The sequence below is a fragment of the Oncorhynchus masou genome, chromosome 31, assembly GCF_036934945.1.
Source record: "Oncorhynchus masou masou isolate Uvic2021 chromosome 31, UVic_Omas_1.1, whole genome shotgun sequence".
In the NCBI taxonomy this organism is placed as follows: Eukaryota; Metazoa; Chordata; class Actinopteri; order Salmoniformes; family Salmonidae; genus Oncorhynchus; species Oncorhynchus masou.
In genome coordinates, this window is record NC_088242.1 from 39,775,821 (window position 1) to 39,794,913 (window position 19,093).

Sequence of the window (19,093 nt, forward strand, 5' to 3'; positions counted from 1 at the left end):
AACTGTTATGACATGACATGGTTAATGTAATGGAATTTTAATGTTTGTGCTTTTCTTATAACTAATTTATGTGTTCACGCAAGTGGCTGACTGTACAAATCTTCACTATTAGTAGCTGCAATTTGGCAGTACGCCCAGACCTTGTTTTGAGAACGAAAGAGAGCTCAGTTTCAAGGTCTCAGCTTAGAGAGAAGCCTCGTGGTCTGTCACATGTTATGAAACAGCATTGGTCGGTCACATGAATGAAACAAAACGGTAATGATGAATGAATTATGCTAAATCATGCAAATATAACTTGTCTGTGTATAGCCGTATACAAGACAACTGCTGGGTCTGGCCAGGGAGAGCTCTTGATTGACGTGTGTACTATGGTGCACTGAGTTGGTTGGAACCTTTCCAACCAACAAGTGCCCTAACAAATAAAGAATGATTCATTTAAGATGGACTTTGAGTGTCCCTGTGGAAGAATTTCCGACATTATGACCATAATGTGTTATGCCACTGGGTGTCAAGTAAAACGTGTTGCCGAATGAGTCATCACCTTTGAAGCACTGTCATTTAGTTGTGTTTGGCTTAGAATCAGCATCCACAACGACCATGTTTTCCACTCAGTTTCAACCTATTCTTGAACTTCTTTCTTCAAACTGATCATCACAGTAGCTAGGTTTCCATCTAATTTGCGATAGATTTTCATGCTAATATATATATTTTTTTGCATAAAACAACATGCACATTTTCTCTTCCATCAAACTTACTTTTTGTGGATAAAAGCTTGTGCGTGATGACTTTTACTGTTAAATTCCCATGTATCGGATTTAAAAAACAAGTTAAATGGGTTTCCATTGCATTTTCAACTTTATTGGTGTTTTTGTCACAAAAACTGTTGCGTTATATAGCAAACGTGCCCACTCTGGTCTTGGCACATGCGCTCTAGCCAACAGCTCGCAAATACAGTGCAGGTAAGCTACCTACACAATGAGATTATTATGGACAAAAGAGCAATATGATTTGTATTTGTCAAAAGGCAGCCAAGCATTGATCATCATGTCACCAGAATAAGACCCTTGATATTTATTGGAAAGGAGCAGCAAGCTCATCACGTTGCACTGTGAAGTCATAACTTATTTCACTAACCTGTGAAGTTCAATACAACTTATTTAATTTGTAGCCTAATAAACGGTATGGTTTCCCGAGTCGTAGTGAGAGGACCACACAGCATATCATTGTGTGACTCCAAGTTTACTTCGATATGATGGTTATTATATCAATATTAAGATGTTTCCGTCACCATTTCTCACATAATTAATGTTACAGACACAAAAACATCCTACCATGTTGAATAGAAAGATTGTCTGCCGGGACAACGTATAAAATGGTCCCGGCATTTCATGTTTCCATCAGCCCGGTCGTCACTTTGTTGATGCATCAGGTAATTCATCCGCATTAAATGGTGGGATAGAAACGTGGTTAGTGACGTCAAAACATGTAGCCTAATACTGAGTTTTAAAAGCATGATACTGTTTTGGTGATAAGTGTTTGATGTTTGACTGCATTTGCTTTGATGTCAGAGTGGTTAGAGGGACAATAGAGCCCTGAGTACGAGGCCATTCGCGACCTGATGGAGGGACAATAGAGCCCTGAGTACGAGGCCATTAGGACCTGATGGAGGGACAATAGAGGCCTGAGTAGTAGGCCATTCGCAACCTGATGGAGGGACAATTGAGCCCTGAGTATGAGGCCATTCGCGACCTGATGGAGGGACAATAGAGCCCTGAGTACCAGGCCATTAGGACCTGATTGAGGGACAATAGAGCCCTGAATACGAGGCCATTCGCGAACTGATGGAGGGAAAATAGAGCCCTGAGTACGAGGCCATTCGCGACCTGATGGAGGGACAATAGAGCCCTGAGTACGAGGCCATTCGCGACCTGATGGAGGGACAATAGAGCCCTGAGTACGAGGCCATTCGCGACCTGATGGAGGGACAATAGAGCCCTGAGTACGAGGCCATTCGCGACCTGATGGGGGGACAATAGAGCCCTGAGTACCAGGCCATTAGGACCTGATGGAGGGTCAATAGAGCCCTAAGTACCAGGCCATTAGGACCTGATGGATGGGACAATAGAGCCCTGAGTACCAGGCCATTAGGACCTGATGGAGGGGACAATAGAGCCCTGAGTACCAGGCCATTAGGACCTGATGGAGGGGACAATAGAGGCCTGAGTACGAGGCCATTCACGACCTGATGGTCAGGCACTATCAACACATGTCCAGAGTGCATAAAAGGAGATTAACATGACTCAACGGTCACATGGAATTTGACTGGGGTCATGACTTATGACTGCCGGTTTGGTGGTAATATGGTCACAGCCCTAGGTAAGGCCCTCTTTTCAGGGTGTGTACTCGTACATCAAGCTTACTTACGACATGTATTCTAGGCAATTGTGAAGAAAGTTGAGCCAAGTTGAACACAGAACGTCGTTGCCCAGGCCCTTCTTGTTAAATGAATCATAATATCTTTCTTCAAACAAAGCCCACACCAGCACACTAGTGGATAAACAAAACTGTGTTAGCCCTAGTCTCTGCTGAAAGACTGGGTGAAACAAGACTGGAGAGGTGAAACTAGGCAGGGCACATTCTTCAAACTCCACATGATTACATGGTACTGGGACAGAAAGGACATCCCATGCATTGGACTACTCATACATAGTGTTTGTGCGTGAGTGTGCTTAGGGGTATGAGGCCAAATGATCTCAATGCCTATGCTCGAGATGAGTTCAAAGTATGGAAGCATGGCAAAGTAGCTCCACTCTCCTCAGATTAATTTAAATCAAGGCATTACTAGTTGCTAGGCAGATTTCTTCTACCATGACCAAATCCGAGCTCAATCAATAGAGGCAAGAATCTAGCTACATTAAAGATATGCAAAGATTTTCCTCCAATTGCCCAATGGTCATCATTGCTTGTAATATGCAATAATAAGTCCTTCATACACAGGCTCACACACATATTTTGTATAATATTAAGTTCAGTGGTGAATGAATGGTCTCCAGACGGAATTGGCTATTGCTCCTGTCAATTTGGCTAGAGTCTTATATTTGCAATTATTGTAACAGGCATTCAGCAGTTTTTTTGTAAAACACCCACTGGTATTTGATTAGGTTTTTATTGCAGAGTGTAAACTAAAGGGGGCGAATTGTCAAAAATTGGGAAGCATGGGTGAAAGTGGGAGGATAGAGCGAGACTATATAAACTATACTCAAGTGGGAGAGACACAACATAGCTAGACTGTTGTTTTACTATTCAACTCAATAGTACTGTTTTTAATTTTGTAAAGCACCTTTGTGTTTCTTAACGAGGCAAAGGATAGCTAAATAGTAGGCTGGTGACTGGTTACGGGGAAGCAAGAGTCACTTGTTCAATGAGTATGATCGGAGGCGGAGCCAGAGCAGAGCGGAGCCTGCCCGTCTGCCCACATTTATCGCTTGCTTCCCCCACAGCTCACCAGACTGCGCTGCGTACCTAGTGCTGCTAATATTCTGTTCATAGCCTATCCAGTCTAAGTGCAAAATACAAGTTACAAGAGTCCAAGTCACAAATATCGGGCATAATCTAGCGTTATGCAAATATGGGACCACAACAAAAGAAAACTAGAAGATGGTTCGGAAAATATTTAGTGGCTTAAAAAAAAAATCTCTTCTGAAAGCACTACAGGTCATCCATATCGCTCTGACCAAACGCCACGCCCACTAGCATTTCTTCTCCACAATGAGTCTGGATTTGCTTTCCTCCCCAGCAGAATGCTATAGAATGCAGAATGTTGTAGAATGCCAACACATTTTGACCATTCTAATTTTCCCGGAAACCGATGGGTGGGCCAGATCCGGCCTTCATGAATCATGTCATTGGCTTTGATACTCTGATTGGTTCGAGACGATCGAATCGCCGATTAATTTGTTTTGTACAACGGACCTCTTTTTGACACCAGTAGTTTCAGACAATAGAACAGTGGAATTAAATTCAAGATGAGTTGTCAGGCAACTACAGGTTTTCTATTGGGGAGAATGTGATCAGGCTATACTATTCCATAAGTCTGAAAACCCAGAACAAAGAGAATGTGATCAGGCTATATTATTCCATAAGTCTGAAAACCCAGAACAAAGAGAATGTGATCAGGCTATACTATTCCATAAGTCTGAAAACCCAGAACAAAGAGAATGTGATCAGGCTATACTATTCCATAAGTCTAAAAACCCAGAACAAAGAGAATGTGATCAGGCTATACTATTCCATAAGTCTAAAAACCCAGTACAAAGAGAATGTGATCAGGCTATACTATTCCATAAGTCTAAAAACCCAGAACAAAGAGAATGTGATCACGCTATACTATTCCATGAGTCTGAAAACCCAGTACAAAGAGAATGTGATCTGCCACTTATTGCAGAAGGGTGAGTAAGGTTTCTCTATCAATTCACATAATAGTACAATGTCTCATTAAACAATGCTTTGTTTTAGTATGTCCCAATTCTCTTTTGAATATAACTCCCTTTCCTTGTGTCCTTTCATTCATGGTTGCTGGTAAACTAAAAAACAGGTTTCAATCCAAAGCAAAGAAAGGATGGGTCGAGGTTATGTAAGAGAATTGTGATGCAACCATGGGGTATATCGCAACAATCTGAAGTCTCTTCCTCGTCTCCTTTTCTTCTTCTACATTTATGTGAAATGACTGGGTACATGTAGGGAACAGAATACTGGTGGCATCCAGCATTTTGAAAAAGAGAAGAGGGAAAAAAGAAGGCACTATACATTGTTGAGAGCAGGTTTGGAGTCAATGTCATTCATTCCAGTGAAATCAGGAAGTTAACTGAAATTACAATGAAATAAAAAATAAAATATTCCTAATTTAAAATTGTAGTTTTAAAACCTTAATTTGAATGACTATTTATCTGCCAAATGCATTGCATTAAAATGGAATTGACCTGATAGCACTTGTCCCAAAAAACAATAACTTCTACCCCTTAGACACCTATGTAGATCTGAAATAGTCAGACTGGTTCAAGCAATGTGGTAGTACCTCTAAATTTCCCTCAGGTGGAAATTTTGCCATATTGCTTACACTTATCCAATTCTTTCAGATCTGCCCATGGCGGTATGGGCTTCTGGAAGGGACTGTGGTCTCTCTCTCAGGCTTTACATCTGCTCTGTTTGTGTGTAGTCACCTGAGTTTCTCCAGGCACTCCAGCACGTGTCTCTGGATGCTCTCGTCCTTCTCGTACATTTCCAGGAGAGAAATGGCGTCATCGTGGTTCTGACAGTAGATCTTGTACACCTCCTCGAGCTCTACCTTAAAGTCCAGGAACACGTTTCCTGGGAAATGCAACAGAGCAATAGCACTGTCATTCTATTGTTCCTCATTTATCAATACTTAAAGGTAAAGTTTATATTTTTCAACCAAATCTAAATGTTTTATGTAAATAGCATGTTATAGAAGAGTCACTTGGTTTTGAGAAACTTACCCCAAACAGCAATATAGTCCCTCATGCTCATTCTAACACTACCAGGGCACGGCTAAAACATGAACAAATGCTCCAATAACACCCAAATATGTTGTTTTAGAAACGGCAACACTCTCAGTATAGTGATGCAGGTCTTTAGATGTTTTACACATGACATTGTGTAATTCTAAACTTTTTCCACAATGTTATATTCCATTTTGTTGGACTCGAGTGATACTTTACCATGTGTGCATGCGTTGGTTACACAGCGAAGTATCGCTCGAGTCCAATACAATGGAATATACTGCACAGCAGAATGAGCATAAGTACATTTCTCAAAACCAAGTGAAATCGCCGAAAGCATGTCTGGACTCTTCTATAACATGCCATTTACATCAAACATAGAGATTTGGTTAAAAAAAAATATCAACTTATCCTTTAAAGAAAGTAATGGAAAACTGGTTTGGGACTTTTGTCTAGATTATTTCTTTAAGTCTACCATGTCCCACCGCATCTCCCAAAGTCAAGTGTGTGATGGCCATAGTGGGAGGAAGCCTGGCTGACGTGACCCACGAGGTACACAGCGAGGGAGAGCTGTGACACACTGGTCTGGAAAGGAGTCCATTTGTCGATGCAATATTTGCCTTGAAATTGAGAGATTTTTAATTGGTTCTCTCAAATATTATTTTTCCCTGAGGGATTGAGACCTCTCAATGTTGTTGAAAATACAACAGTTGTTATGGAAGGGAGCAGCGCTCGGGGGCTGTGTGTGGCTGTACATGTGGCTGTTTGAGTGAGGAACAACCAACCAGTTAAAGCACATATTATTATCGATGTGCCAAAACAGCCCAGAGGACTTTGAGTTGGGTCTCAGTCAGACTTAGTGGGAGGCACATCTTTCAAGTTTTTCTAATCATTAAGTCATTACGTTTTCAAATAAAAACAGTCTAGGGTTGGCATTACCAATGGAGTCAGTGTCCTGGAGGGTCTTGAAGAGACGACGCGAGAGGTTGATCACAGAGTTGATGTTGCCAAAGAGACCGTCATAGTCAATGTTCTGCACCTTTAGTATGAGCAGAGGTACAGAAATATTTACTTATTTTTACATGGACAATGCACATGAATCAACAACTCTGCAAGATGTATTTGTTTTTATATGTTGTCTCTGGGCAGTTGGGTAAACATTTTAGAATGACAAACTAGTGTGTGCGTAGGTGCGTGTGTATATATAAGTTAGATGTGCAATAAATAAGCTCTGTAAAGCTTATAATGTCTATAATAGTGGCATATGTCTTCTTCATTTGGGTGTAATATTTATTGTTATGAAGCTGACCATTAAAATCCATAAAGAATGATAGAGGACGCAATGTTGCATCTGTCCCATTATGGTGACTGTGAATGCACAGGCAGCGCCATTGAGGCATGTCCATTTTGAAGTAGTTAATTGTCTTCTTCTACTAGTTCTAGTAGTGTGTGTACCTGTTTGCGTTGGAGTGGTTGGATAATCTCCTTGACACACATCTGCAGGTCCTTGATGTAGTCCTTCTCTGTCTGCAGCAGCTCTTCTATGACCTTTGACCTTTTCTCCAGCATCCTCTGCTCGGGATCCTCGATGGCCACCACTGCAGAGACCGGGGCTGACTCCAGGCACTTGGGCTGGGTCGACAGGAGGGTCATCTCTGAAAGAAAAAAAGAGAGAAAATAGAGAAGGGGGAAAGAGAGAAAGAGATTTCATAGTTAGTGGGTGGAATTGAATGTGAAAGTTAGCATGTCAACAAGCATACTTGCCGTGAACGTTAAGCACCCGAGGAGCAGTGGAGAAAAATACAATTAATTCCACTCTTCTGATTAGGCATTTATACTACCTGGTTATAAACAACTTTGGAACAAGACCCATTATCTTTAGACATGTCAGGCTAGACTTTCATCTAGATCTCTGGTGTCAATGGCTGGTCTCTGTGGTGTATGGGAACGGACGGAGAGCCCGTTTCACGCACTGCTGAGCCTTATGAATGGGCTCTGGACTGGAGTGGACTCAGCTCTTTGTCAATGGCACAATAGACTATGACAGCAGCTCGTGAGATATAGGCCTCAGTGGGACATCGGAGAGACGAGGGATGGGAAGGAGGACAGTTTTGGGAATGGAGAGGAGAAAAGAGGACTGTGGGGATAGAGGGAGAAAGAAAGTCAGGAATTAACGGGTGGGAAAGGAAGGGATGTGGGAATGGAAACTATCGAGAGGACATAAAGAGTGGGTGGAAGCATAGATAGAGAGATGAGAGTGAAGAACATAAGGAAGAGGAGGGACATGGATAAAGGAAAGAGGGAGATGGAGGAAGAAAGGCATAAGGGATTAATAATACATCTGGGAATACGGAAAGCATAAGCAAAGATATACAATCAAACAAAAAGGAGAGAGTGGAGTATGGATGGGACAGAAGGAAACTGGGAATTTAGGAGTGGGGGAGCATGGACAGAGAATAAAGGACCAGGGTTGATACCAAAAGTATAATATATTATCAGATTAGGGTCATTCGGTGTGTGTGTGTGTGTCTATTAAAATATAATTAGTCATTATCAAACAACACATTTCACTGCACCCCTCCGGTATATGTGACTAAAAAACTTTTTTTTTTTCTTTACTAGGAGGGGGTCTCAGGAGTAGACATAATGTCAACCTGTGTCACTACACCACAGCAAATGTGTAATGTTGCTGAATCATTAGAAGAGTGTTGTTTATAAATTAGCAAAGCCACCAAACCCTGTACAGGCCTAAGGCTCCACAGAGATGCACTAACTCCTTCCCGTTTTTGTTCAGTATTTGGTCAGGACTGCTTCTATTATTAATAATAGGGCAAGGAGGGTGTCCAAATATGAAGAGGTTACAAGGGTTGGGTAGGTTACTTTCTAAATGTAATCCTTTACAGTTACTAATTACCTATCCAGAATTGTAGTCAGTAATGTAACTTTTGGATGACCCAAACTCAGTAATGTAATCTGATTACATTCAGTTGCTTTTAGATTACTTTCCCCTTAAGAGGCTTTTGAAGACAAAAATGTATGTTACCAATTGAACGCCATCTATTGCAGGATTAATCAATGTTAAAGTTGATATAGTTGGCCATGTATGGATGTTAAATTGTATTTTATGGGTTTTTCACTGGCTGTCCACTGGTTTAAAAAACAATGATTGATAGGCAGCTTAAACTTCTTGAATTCAACCATTATATAACCAAATTATGCCGCAGGTTGGTCCCGACAACAGGCTCAAACACCACTAACCTCTTTTACCACCGATGCAAGAATCATGTGAAACAGTACGGAGAGAGTCTACAGATGAGACACGAAACAGTACAGGCGAGGGCTCAAAACATACCCCCGACTCAGAACGTTGCAAGAGGCTTTTGCCCGCGACAAACCATATGGCAAAGAATCACGAAGATGGAAGGAGATAACAGCTGCCGTTACAACGTACATCTGCCATGACATGGCCCCAATTCACACTGTCGAGAAACAGGGGTTTTGTGAGTTGGTGCGAACACTCGACCCAAGGTACCAAATGCAAATTGAAATGTGACACGTATTAAAACTTCTTATGGCTGGGGCAGTATTGAGTAGCTTGGATGAATAAGGTGCCCAGAGTAAACTGCCTGATCCTCAGCCCCAGTTGCAAATATATGCATATTATTAGTATATTTGGATAGAAAACACTCTGAAGTTTCTAAAAATGTTGATGTCTGTGAGTATAACAGAACTCATATGACAGGCAAAAACCTGACAAAAAATCCAACCAGGAAGTGGGAAACTTGATGTTGGTAGATTTTCAACTCAGCCCCTATTGAGGACACAGTGGGATATTGGTCATGTTGCTCTTCCTAAGGCTTCCAATGGATGTCAAACGTCTTTAGAAACTTGTTTGAGGCTTCTACTGTCAAGGGGGGCTGAATGAGAGGGGAATGAGTCAGAGGTCTGCCAGCAGTCACGAGCTGGTCACGCGCATTCACATGAGAGGTAGCTCCCGTTCCATTGAAGGCCAGCCAACGAGAGGGTACAGGTCGCAGTGGTAGGTAGTGTATGGGGCTTTGGTGACAAAACGGATGGCACTGTGATAAACATCAGCCAGATTGTTGAGTAGAGTGTCGGAGGCTATTTTGTAAATTACATCACCAAAGTCGACCATCGGTAGGATGTTCAGTTTTACGAGGGTATGTTTGGCAGCATGAGTGAAGGATGCTTTGTTGCAAAATAGGAAGTTGATTCTAGATTTCATTTTGGATTGGAGATGCTTAATATGAGTCTGGAAGGAGAGTTTACAGTCTAACCAGACACCTAGGTATTTGTAGTTGTCCATATATTCTGAGTCAGAACCGTCCAGAGTGGTGATGCTGGACGGGCGGACGGGTGCGGGCAACAATTGGTTGAAGAGCATTTTGGTTTACTTGCATTTAAGAGCAGCTGGAGGCCATGGAAGGAGAGTTGTATGGCATAGAAGCTCGTCTGGAGGTTAGTTAACACAGTGTCCAAAGTAGGGCCAGAAGTATACAGAATGGTGTCGTCTGCGTAGAGGTGGATCAGAGAATCACCAGCAGCAAGATCGACGTCATTGATGGACAGAGAAGAGAGTCCACCCAAGAATTTAACCCTGTGGCACCCCCATAGTGACTGCCAGAGGTCCGGAAAACAGGCCCTCCGATTTGACACACTGAACTCTATCAGAGAAGTAGTTGGTGAACCAGGTGAGGAAATCATTTGAGAAACCAAGGTTGTTGAGTCTGCCGATAAGAATGTGGTGATTGACAGAGTCGAAAGCCTTGGCCAAGTCGATGAATACGGCTGCACAGTATTGTCTTTTATTGATGGCGGTTATGATATTGTTCAGGACCTTGAGCGTGGCTGAGGTGCACCCGTGACCAGCTCTGAAACCAGATTGCATAGTGGAGAAGGTACAGCGGGATTTGAAATGGTCGGTGATCTGTTTGTCAACTTGGCTTTCGAAGACCTTAGAAAGACAGGGCAGGATGGATATAGGTCTGTAACAGTTTGGGTCTAGAGTGTCACCCCCTTTGAAGAGGGGGATGATCATGGCAGCTTTCCAATCTTTGGGAATCTCAGACGATACGAAAGAGGTTGAACAGGCTAATAATAGGGGTTGCAACAATTTCGGCAGATCATTTTAGAAAGAGAGGGACCATATTGTCTATCCCAGCTGATTTGTAGGGGTCCAGTTTTTGCAGCTCTTTCAGCACATCAGCAATCTGGATTTGGGTGAAGTATAAATGGGAGAGGCTTGGGCGAGATGCTGTGGGGGGGGTGTTGACCGGGGATCCTCTACTGGCGGGATGAGGTGAATATCCTGCCAGGATACCTGGGCCAGGTCGATTAGAAAGGCCTGCTCACTGAAGTGTTTTAGGGAGCGTTTGACAGTGATGAGGGGTGCTCTCCCTCTCTCCCTCTGTCTCTCTCTCTCTCTCTCCCTCCCTGTGTCTTTTCTTTCTTTCTCTCTCACTCTCTGTGTTTCTCCCTCTCTCCCCGTGTATCTCTCCCTGTGTCTTCTGTTTTTTTCTTCCGCTCTCTCTTTGTGTCCCGGTATCTGTCTCTTTATCTCTCTCCATATCTCCCTCGCTCCTCTCTGTGTCTCTTTCCCTCGCTCTGTGTCTGTCTTTCTCTCTCTCCCTCTCTGTATCTCTCTCCTCCCTCTGTCTTTCTTTCTCTCCCTTGCTCTCTGTGTCTCATCTCCCTGTGTCTCGGTCTCACCTCTGTCTCGGTCTCACCTCTGTCTCGGTCTCACCTCTGTCTCGGTCTCACCTCTGTCTCGGTCTCACCTCTGTCTCGGTCTCACCTCTGTCTCGGTCTCTCTCTCTCTGTCTCTCTCCCTCTGTCTTGGTCTCCATCAGTCTCTCGCTCTGTCTTTTCTTTCTTTCTCTCTCACTTTCTTTGAGTGCGTCCCTCTCTCTCTCTTTGGGTCCCAGTATCTGTCTCTTTCTCATTCTTTCTCTCTCCATGTCTCTCTTGCTCAGTGTTTCTCTATGTGTCTCTTTCCCTCACTCTCCCTCTGTGTCTCTGTGTCTCCGTCTCTCCGTGTCTCCATCTCCGTCTCTGTCTTTCTGCCTCATTCTCTCGGTCTTTCTCGCTATCTGTCTCATGGGTCTAGTAGAGCTCCCAGTGCATCTGGTGTTGCTCCTGGTAAGGGTATGTGGTTTCATCTGTGTCTTACAATACTGGCCCACTGAGTCAGTGGCTAAGATAGTCGGGGTGAGGACAACAGAAAGTCAGGTGCAAGGACTGTGGTTCTTCTGGCTGCTTATCCTAGGATGCAAGAGGTGGCAGGAAGGCTCAGGTAACGACTACCTGACAGGCAATACAAATAATATAAAATATACACCCATGTCATGACAGTCCTGTGAGGATCAGAACGGGTCAGATCAGACTGGTGTGGGATGACAGTAACCAGGTCTCTCTCTCGCTCCCACAGAGGGTGGAGGGGGCTTCTGGATGGTCAACAGTTTACACCCTGTTGTAAATTACAGGAGAAGGAGACTTTCTTTCCCCTTCCAGTACTTAACCCAAGGAATGTTCTTTGTTAACAGACTTTTTCCTGACGAAAGTAACACGTTCAAAAATGTGAATAGTGGAACAATATTTTTAACAATGTGGGGAAAGGTCAGTGGGGAGCTAAAGAACACTAATGTCATATGGGTTTTCATTTTGTGATGTTGTTAAAAAAATTGTAAAGATGAAATACTGTAACTTGTAACTTTATCTGTCAAGCTTCCATCCAATACGCTGTGCTTGTTAAGATATTAATAATTTTAGGAGTCATAACAGATACTGTGCAAAGGATACGACTGCAAGTTAAGTAACCACGCCCCGAGTGAGGACAGAGAGCGTGTCAGACTGACGGAACCGTCCCCTTTTGCCTAGAGTGCATAAAGGCTTGGGAGAGAAATCAATCTTCAGACCAGAACATTGCCAGGTTGCAGCTGTGCGTGTAAAGTGGTCGGAATCCTGAACCTTGAATAATCAACACGAGGTGTAGGCGAGAAGCTCATTTCCCATACAGTCACTGGTACGGCAAATTAGCTGTCCTAAGTCAGATACAGAAAAGTGAATCTAAGAGGGACCATCCTACGACTCTTCAAACCATCCCATCCTACTACGAGTCTCGAATCACCATATTCTCCCACCACCATCACCAATGGGAACCGTCGACATGGCTGGCTATCTTCCAGAGGGAACAACAATAGAAGAGACTTGTCCGGACCCTTTCAGACAATCAGAGCCTTATAAGCGTGCAGCTGAAAGGCCAACCCACATCCTTCCTAAGATGGCCTGGTTCCGACAGAGATAAACGGCATTCACACATAAATACATTCATCATTTCATAATGGGCGGCGGTTCGTGTGCAAAGTATATTATTAATGTGGGAATAGTTGTCAAATGTATCCATGACAAGTGTCTCTTTCTCTCTCTCCCCCCCCTGTTGTAACAAGTCATCATATTGTTTTAATACGATGGAAACAGGACCCTAACGGAATAAGTTTCTAGTCAATAATCTATACCGTGTGTATGTTAATCCTGTGTTATTATTAAGTTTAGCTAGTAAATAAATAAACCAATTTGTGTAGTCATTAATCATGAGTAAGGCTGGGGTTATTGCAGATGCAGGAAGTTACGACTGTTCAGAACTATGATATGACAAGAGGTTATGATTAATATGTTATGATTAGTATGATTAATAATTGTTACATGATTCATTTCAAATTAGGTAACAATTAAACATAGTTAGTGGATTAAATAAATAACAGTCATCAGATTAATGAAAGTCACAACACCCAATATACACAGATGTTCCCACTTCCAGCTCAAAACAATTCAATCATTGTCAGGAGCTCTTTGAGGAACTTACAAGAAAGTGCATTCAATCAAAGTAGTTGAGACAACAACATATTGTGAGCAAGTAAAAGTCCTCAAACTAGCTGCTATCTGCAGAATCCGTGCTAAAAAAGGAAAAATGGAAAGGGGCTGCGAAACAAACAAAGGAGGGTGACAGGGCAGGGAATAAATGTTTCACCCATATGACATCCCATTAATATTATTGCCTTGTAGCCCAGTTTGATTTAGATACTTTGCTTACATGCTCAGGCCTTGTAGCTTTATGTACACTCAACTTGAACTGCGCTGAGCTATCACTAGTCACTTTAAATAAAGTCACTTTATTAATGTCTACATATCCTACATTACTCCTCTCATATGTATATACTGTACTCTATACCATCTACTGCATCTTGCCTATGCCACATGGCCATGGCTCATCCATATATTTATATGTACATATTCTCATTCATCCCTTTAGATTTACGTGTATAAGGTAGTTGTTGTGAATTTGTTAGATTACTTGTTAGATATTACTGCACTGTCGGAACTAGAAGCATTTCACTATCTGCTAACCATGTGTATGTGACCAATACAATTTGATTGAATTTGATTCAGTTTGTCAACACTTCTTACGACAACAAGGAGTGAAGACGTCAATCTCTCTTCTACTTTGAACCATAAGAGATTGACATGCATGTCATTAATGTTCGCTCTCCGTGTACTTTTAAGGGCCAGCTGTGCTGTCCTGTTCTGAGCCAACTGCAATTTTCCTAAGTCCCTCTGTGGCACCTGACCACACGACTGAACAGTAGTCCAGGTGTGACAAAACCAGGGCCTGTAGGACCTACCTTGTTGACAGTGTGGTTAAGAAGGCAGAGCAGCACTTTATTATTGACAGACTTCTCCACAAGTGTTCGACGCGTAAATGTGTGTCTTCAGGTCTCAGGCAAGTTTACTTATTAAGCGAGTTCTCTGAACCAAATGAACGCCTGGGTTGCAGGACAAACTTGAGATGAGAGGTAGAGCACAAATATCCTCTATGTGAACTGGATGGGAAATCCTCTATGTGAACTGGATGGGAAATGTTAAGACACATTTTTAACACCAGTGAAAGTTATGCTTTTGGATCAAACAGTCCTTTGCCAAGGATGGGACATTCAACTTCACACTCCTCTTTAAACCGCATTAGGATTTGTTTTTACAAGACTTCAATTAACGCCACAAAATGCTTAATTGAAAGACCTTGGGTCAAACACAGGCCAACAATCTTCACTCTAAAATCAGGATGTTTCGATACAGCCCATATTTATCTTAAAAAATGACTTCCTTTCTTAAAAGTTCAGAGAACAGATACTGCAACCATTGTGAAGGCCAACATTAATATCTCAACTGAGAATTTAAGTGAATGAAAGAGGGAAAGAGACAGAGAGAGAGACCCACCTGTAGCCAAGCACCTTTGCTCCACCCTGCCCCACGCCCACACACTCCCACAAACAGGTTCAAGTCAGCCCAGTCATTCCGACGCAGCCTATTCTCCAAAGTACAGTCCCACTTGTAGTTTCCCTGTCTTGATCTAGCCTCATGGAAGGGTTTCACTATTTGTCTCAGTGCACAGGCTCTATTCTGTTCCCACATCACCATGAAATGAATGGAAACCCTCCATGATTAGACACAACCCAGTGCACGCAGACACCCCGGTGCACAGTAAAGACTTGAACTGGACTATGTCTGGACTGGATTATTCATGTCCATGAAGAAAAACTGTGTGAGTGTTTCTGAATACCAAAAAGACCCTTAGAACATACTCCCAAGTCAATCCTGTAGAACTTTCACTACAAAGCTTAATAATATATTATACACCTATCCAATCTATATCTAAATATATATCTAAATATATATATATATATATAATACATGTATCCAATCTATATATATATATATATTAAACATCTATCCAATCTTCACAGATCTACATGAGAGACTGGGTGTAGTAGGCGCTAGGGGTCGTTTTGCAATTCAGTGTATGCACATGATGTGCGAGGGTATGTAAGATCTGTATAACTGCATGCACACACGCAACAAGGCTGTATCTGAAAACAATCGTCCTTGCTTCCTTGATCCTTTTCTCCAGTCCTCTCCTCTCAAAGTGGGAAAGACGGGAGGTGAGGAATGCAAAAAAAATAAGGACAGAGGAAGCAAGGATTTGACAGTGTGTAATGTTTTCAGATATAGACCCACTGTCTAGGGAGAAGGCGTGGTTTCTGGACAGGGCCAACATGAACACCCACAACACTCCCTTTCTGACACACATGCCTGGTCCAGTCTGATTTGCAAGCCAGGCTGTGCGTTTTAAATCGGAACTAGGCCTAATAACTGACACAACTACGCCCCCAACAGGCTGAATACCATCTTGAGGAGCTGAAAAAGGTCCCACATTTCTCTCTCTCCCACTCTTTTCTCTCACTGTCTGTGTGTAACTGTTATAAGGAACTTGCAGCATGTGTCTCATATCAACATTTAAATGATAAATAACAGAGAGAAATTAGTTGGCAACATTGTATGACATACTCATTTGAGACAAAGATTTTTTTTTGTGGGGGGTAAATGTAGTCAAACATTTTTTCTGAGTTTTATGTGGAACATGCAACACTGCAGGTCACCTGCTGAGTTTGTGTTTCAATGTGAAGTTGAAGGTTGCGCACAATAAGCACTGTGTGCTCAAAGTTCACCCAACAACGCCCTGTTGCTGTGGCAACCATAATAGCATGGGGGCCTCTTATAGTCAAGCCAAGCTTTGGAGTGTGGGGAGTGGCTTCGCTGGAACGGAATTATAGATTGTGGAACAGAGTAAAAAAGCTGAAGGGAAAAAAAGTGTACAAGTCTAGTCACAATGCCAAAATTAAGTATGTACATTTCTTCTCTTTAAAATAGTCTATCAGTCTGTGGCTTGCATGAACTAAGGTATAAACATTTTAAAAATATAAACAACAATTTATCAAACAAACCGCTGATACTCTATCCTGACATTCTTCCCCTGAATGTGTGCCAGTGAATATAATCTTATCTTGTTCCTATTCTGAAACTCACAATACATTAAAGTTGCCCATATACAGTTGAAGTCAGAAGTTTACATACACCTTAGCCAAATGCATTTAAACTCAGTTTTTCACAATTCTTGACATTTAATCCTAGTAAATATTCCCCATTTTAGGTCAGTTAGGATCACCACTTTATAAATTAAGAATGTGAAATGTAAGAATAATAGTAGAGAGAATGATTTATTTAAGCTTTTATTTCTTTCATCACATTCCCAGTGGGTCAAAAGTTTATATACACCCAATTAGTATTTGGTAGCATTGCCTTTAAACTGTTTAACTTGGATGAAACATTTGGGCAGCCTTCCACAAGCTTCCCACAATAAATTGGGTGAATTTTGGCCCATTCCTCCTGACAGCGCTGGTGTAACTGAGTCAGGTTTGTAGCCTCCTTGCTCGCACATGCTTTTTCAGTTCTGCCCACAAATTTTCTATAGGATTGAGGTCGGGGCTTTGTGATGGCCACTCCAATACCTTGACTTTGTTGTCCTTAAGCCATTTTGCCACAACTTTGGAAGTATGCTGGGGTCATTGTCCATTTGGAAGACCAATTTACGACCAATCTTAACTTCCTGACTGAAGTCTTGATATGTTGCGTCACTATATTCACATAATTTTCCTTTCCTCATGATGCCATCTATTTTGTGAAGTGCATCAGTCCCTCCTGCAGCAAAGCACACCCACAACATGATGCTGCCACCCCGTGCTTCCCAGTTGGGATGGTGTTCTTCGGCTTGCAAGCATCCCCCTTTTTCCTCCTAACATAACGATGGTCATTATGGCCAAACAGTTCTATTTTTGTTTCATCAGACCAGAGGACATTTCTCCCAAAAGTACGATCTTTGTCCCCATGTGCAGTTGCAAACCGTAGTCTGGCTTTTTTGGGAGCAGTGACTTCTTCCTTGCTGGGCGGCCTTTCAGGTTATGTCGATAAAGGACTCGTTTTACTGTGGATATAGATACTTTATAATTGACTATATGTTTGTTTATTCCATATGTAACTCTGTTGTTGTTTGTGTTGCACTGCTTTGCTTTATCTTGGCCAGGTCACAGTTGAAAATGAGAACATGTTCTCAACTAGCCTACCTGGTTAAATAAAGGTGAAATAAACTTCTGTACCCGTTTCCTCCAGCATCTTTTGAACCTGTTTCCTCCAGCATCTTCACAGGGTCCTTTGCAGCTGTTCTGGGATTGATTTGCACTTTTCGCACCAAAGTACGTTCATCTCTAGGAGACAGAACGCGTCTCCTTCCTGAGCGGTATGACAGCTGCATGGTCCCATGATGTTTACACTTGCGTACTATTGTTTATACAGATGAACGTGGCATCTTCAGGAGTTTGGAAATTGCTCCCAAGGATGAACCAGACATGTGGAGGTCTACACTTTTCTTTCCTTAGGTCTTGGCTGATTTCTTTTGATATTCCCACGATGTCAAGCAAAGAGGCACTGAGTTTGAAGGTTGGCCTTGAAATACATCCACAGGTACACCTCCAATTGACTCAAATGATGTCAATTAGTCTATCAGAAGCTTCTAAAGCCATGACATAATTTTCTGGAATTTTCCAAGCTGTTTAAAGGCACAGTCAACTTAGTGTATGTAAACTTCTGACCCACTGGAATTGTGATACAGTGAATTATAAGTGAAATAACCTGTCTGCAAACAAATGTTGGAAAAATTACTTGTGTCATGCACAAAGTAGATGTCCTAACCGATTTGCCAAAACTATGTGAAATGTGTGGAGTGGTTGAAAATTTAGTTTTAATGACTCCAACCTAAGTGTATGTAAACTTCCAACTTCAACTGTATTTCCATTCTTTGTATGCCCCTTTTTTACACTTATTTTTTTTACACAAGTTTACCTATTTTGGGAAATTTCATTGGTTGGTGTGCTATTAGCGTCTACTTCTTTCATTGGTTGATTTATTTGTTCCCGGAAATACAAGTGACTAACAGCTAGCATATTTGTTCCAAAAGGTTCATATTTGTTCCAAAAGGTGTATGTAGCAAGAGTTGGTAATTAAATCAAATTTTATTTGTCACATACACATGGTTAGCAGATGTTAATGCGAGTGTAGCGAAATGCTTGTGCTTCTAGTTCCGACAATGCAGTAATAACCAACAAGTAATCTAACTAACAATTCCTAATCTACTGTCTTATACACAGTGTAAGGGGATAAAGAATATGTACATAAGGATATATGAATGAGTGATGGTACAGAGCAGCATAGGCAAGATACAGTAGATGGTATCGAGTACAGTATATACATATGAGATGAGTATGTAAACAAAGTGGCGTAGTTAAAGTGGCTAGTGATACATGTATTACATAAGGATGCAGTCGATGATATAGAGTACAGTATATACGTATGCATATGAGATGAATAATGTAGGGTAAGTAACATTATATAAGGTAGCAATGTTTAAAGTGGCTAGTGATATATTTACATCATTTCCCATCAATTCGCATTATTAAAGTGGCTGGAGTTGAGTCAGTGTCAGTGTGTTGGCAGCAGCCACTCAATGTTAGTGGTGGCTGTTTAACAGTCTGATGGCCTTGAGATAGAAGCTGTTTTTCAGTCTCTCGGTCCCAGCTTTGATGCACCTGTACTGACCTCGCCTTCTGGAT

At 41.9% G+C, this 19,093-nt stretch overlaps 1 protein-coding gene across 2 annotated transcripts in view; it reads right to left on the reverse strand.

Moving 5' to 3' along the window:
* The window catches only part of dnmbp (dynamin binding protein), a 122,379-nt gene that overhangs the window by 21,945 nt on the left and 81,341 nt on the right, over window positions 1-19,093 (reverse strand). For both annotated transcript variants that reach the window (XM_064950955.1, XM_064950954.1), the window contains exons 5-7: window positions 6,975-7,174; window positions 6,459-6,558; window positions 5,220-5,367 (exon numbers count right to left, since the gene is read on the reverse strand). In XM_064950955.1, coding sequence (XP_064807027.1) covers window positions 5,220-5,367; window positions 6,459-6,558; window positions 6,975-7,174 — 448 coding nt within the window. The remainder of the gene's footprint in view (window positions 1-5,219; window positions 5,368-6,458; window positions 6,559-6,974; window positions 7,175-19,093) is intronic.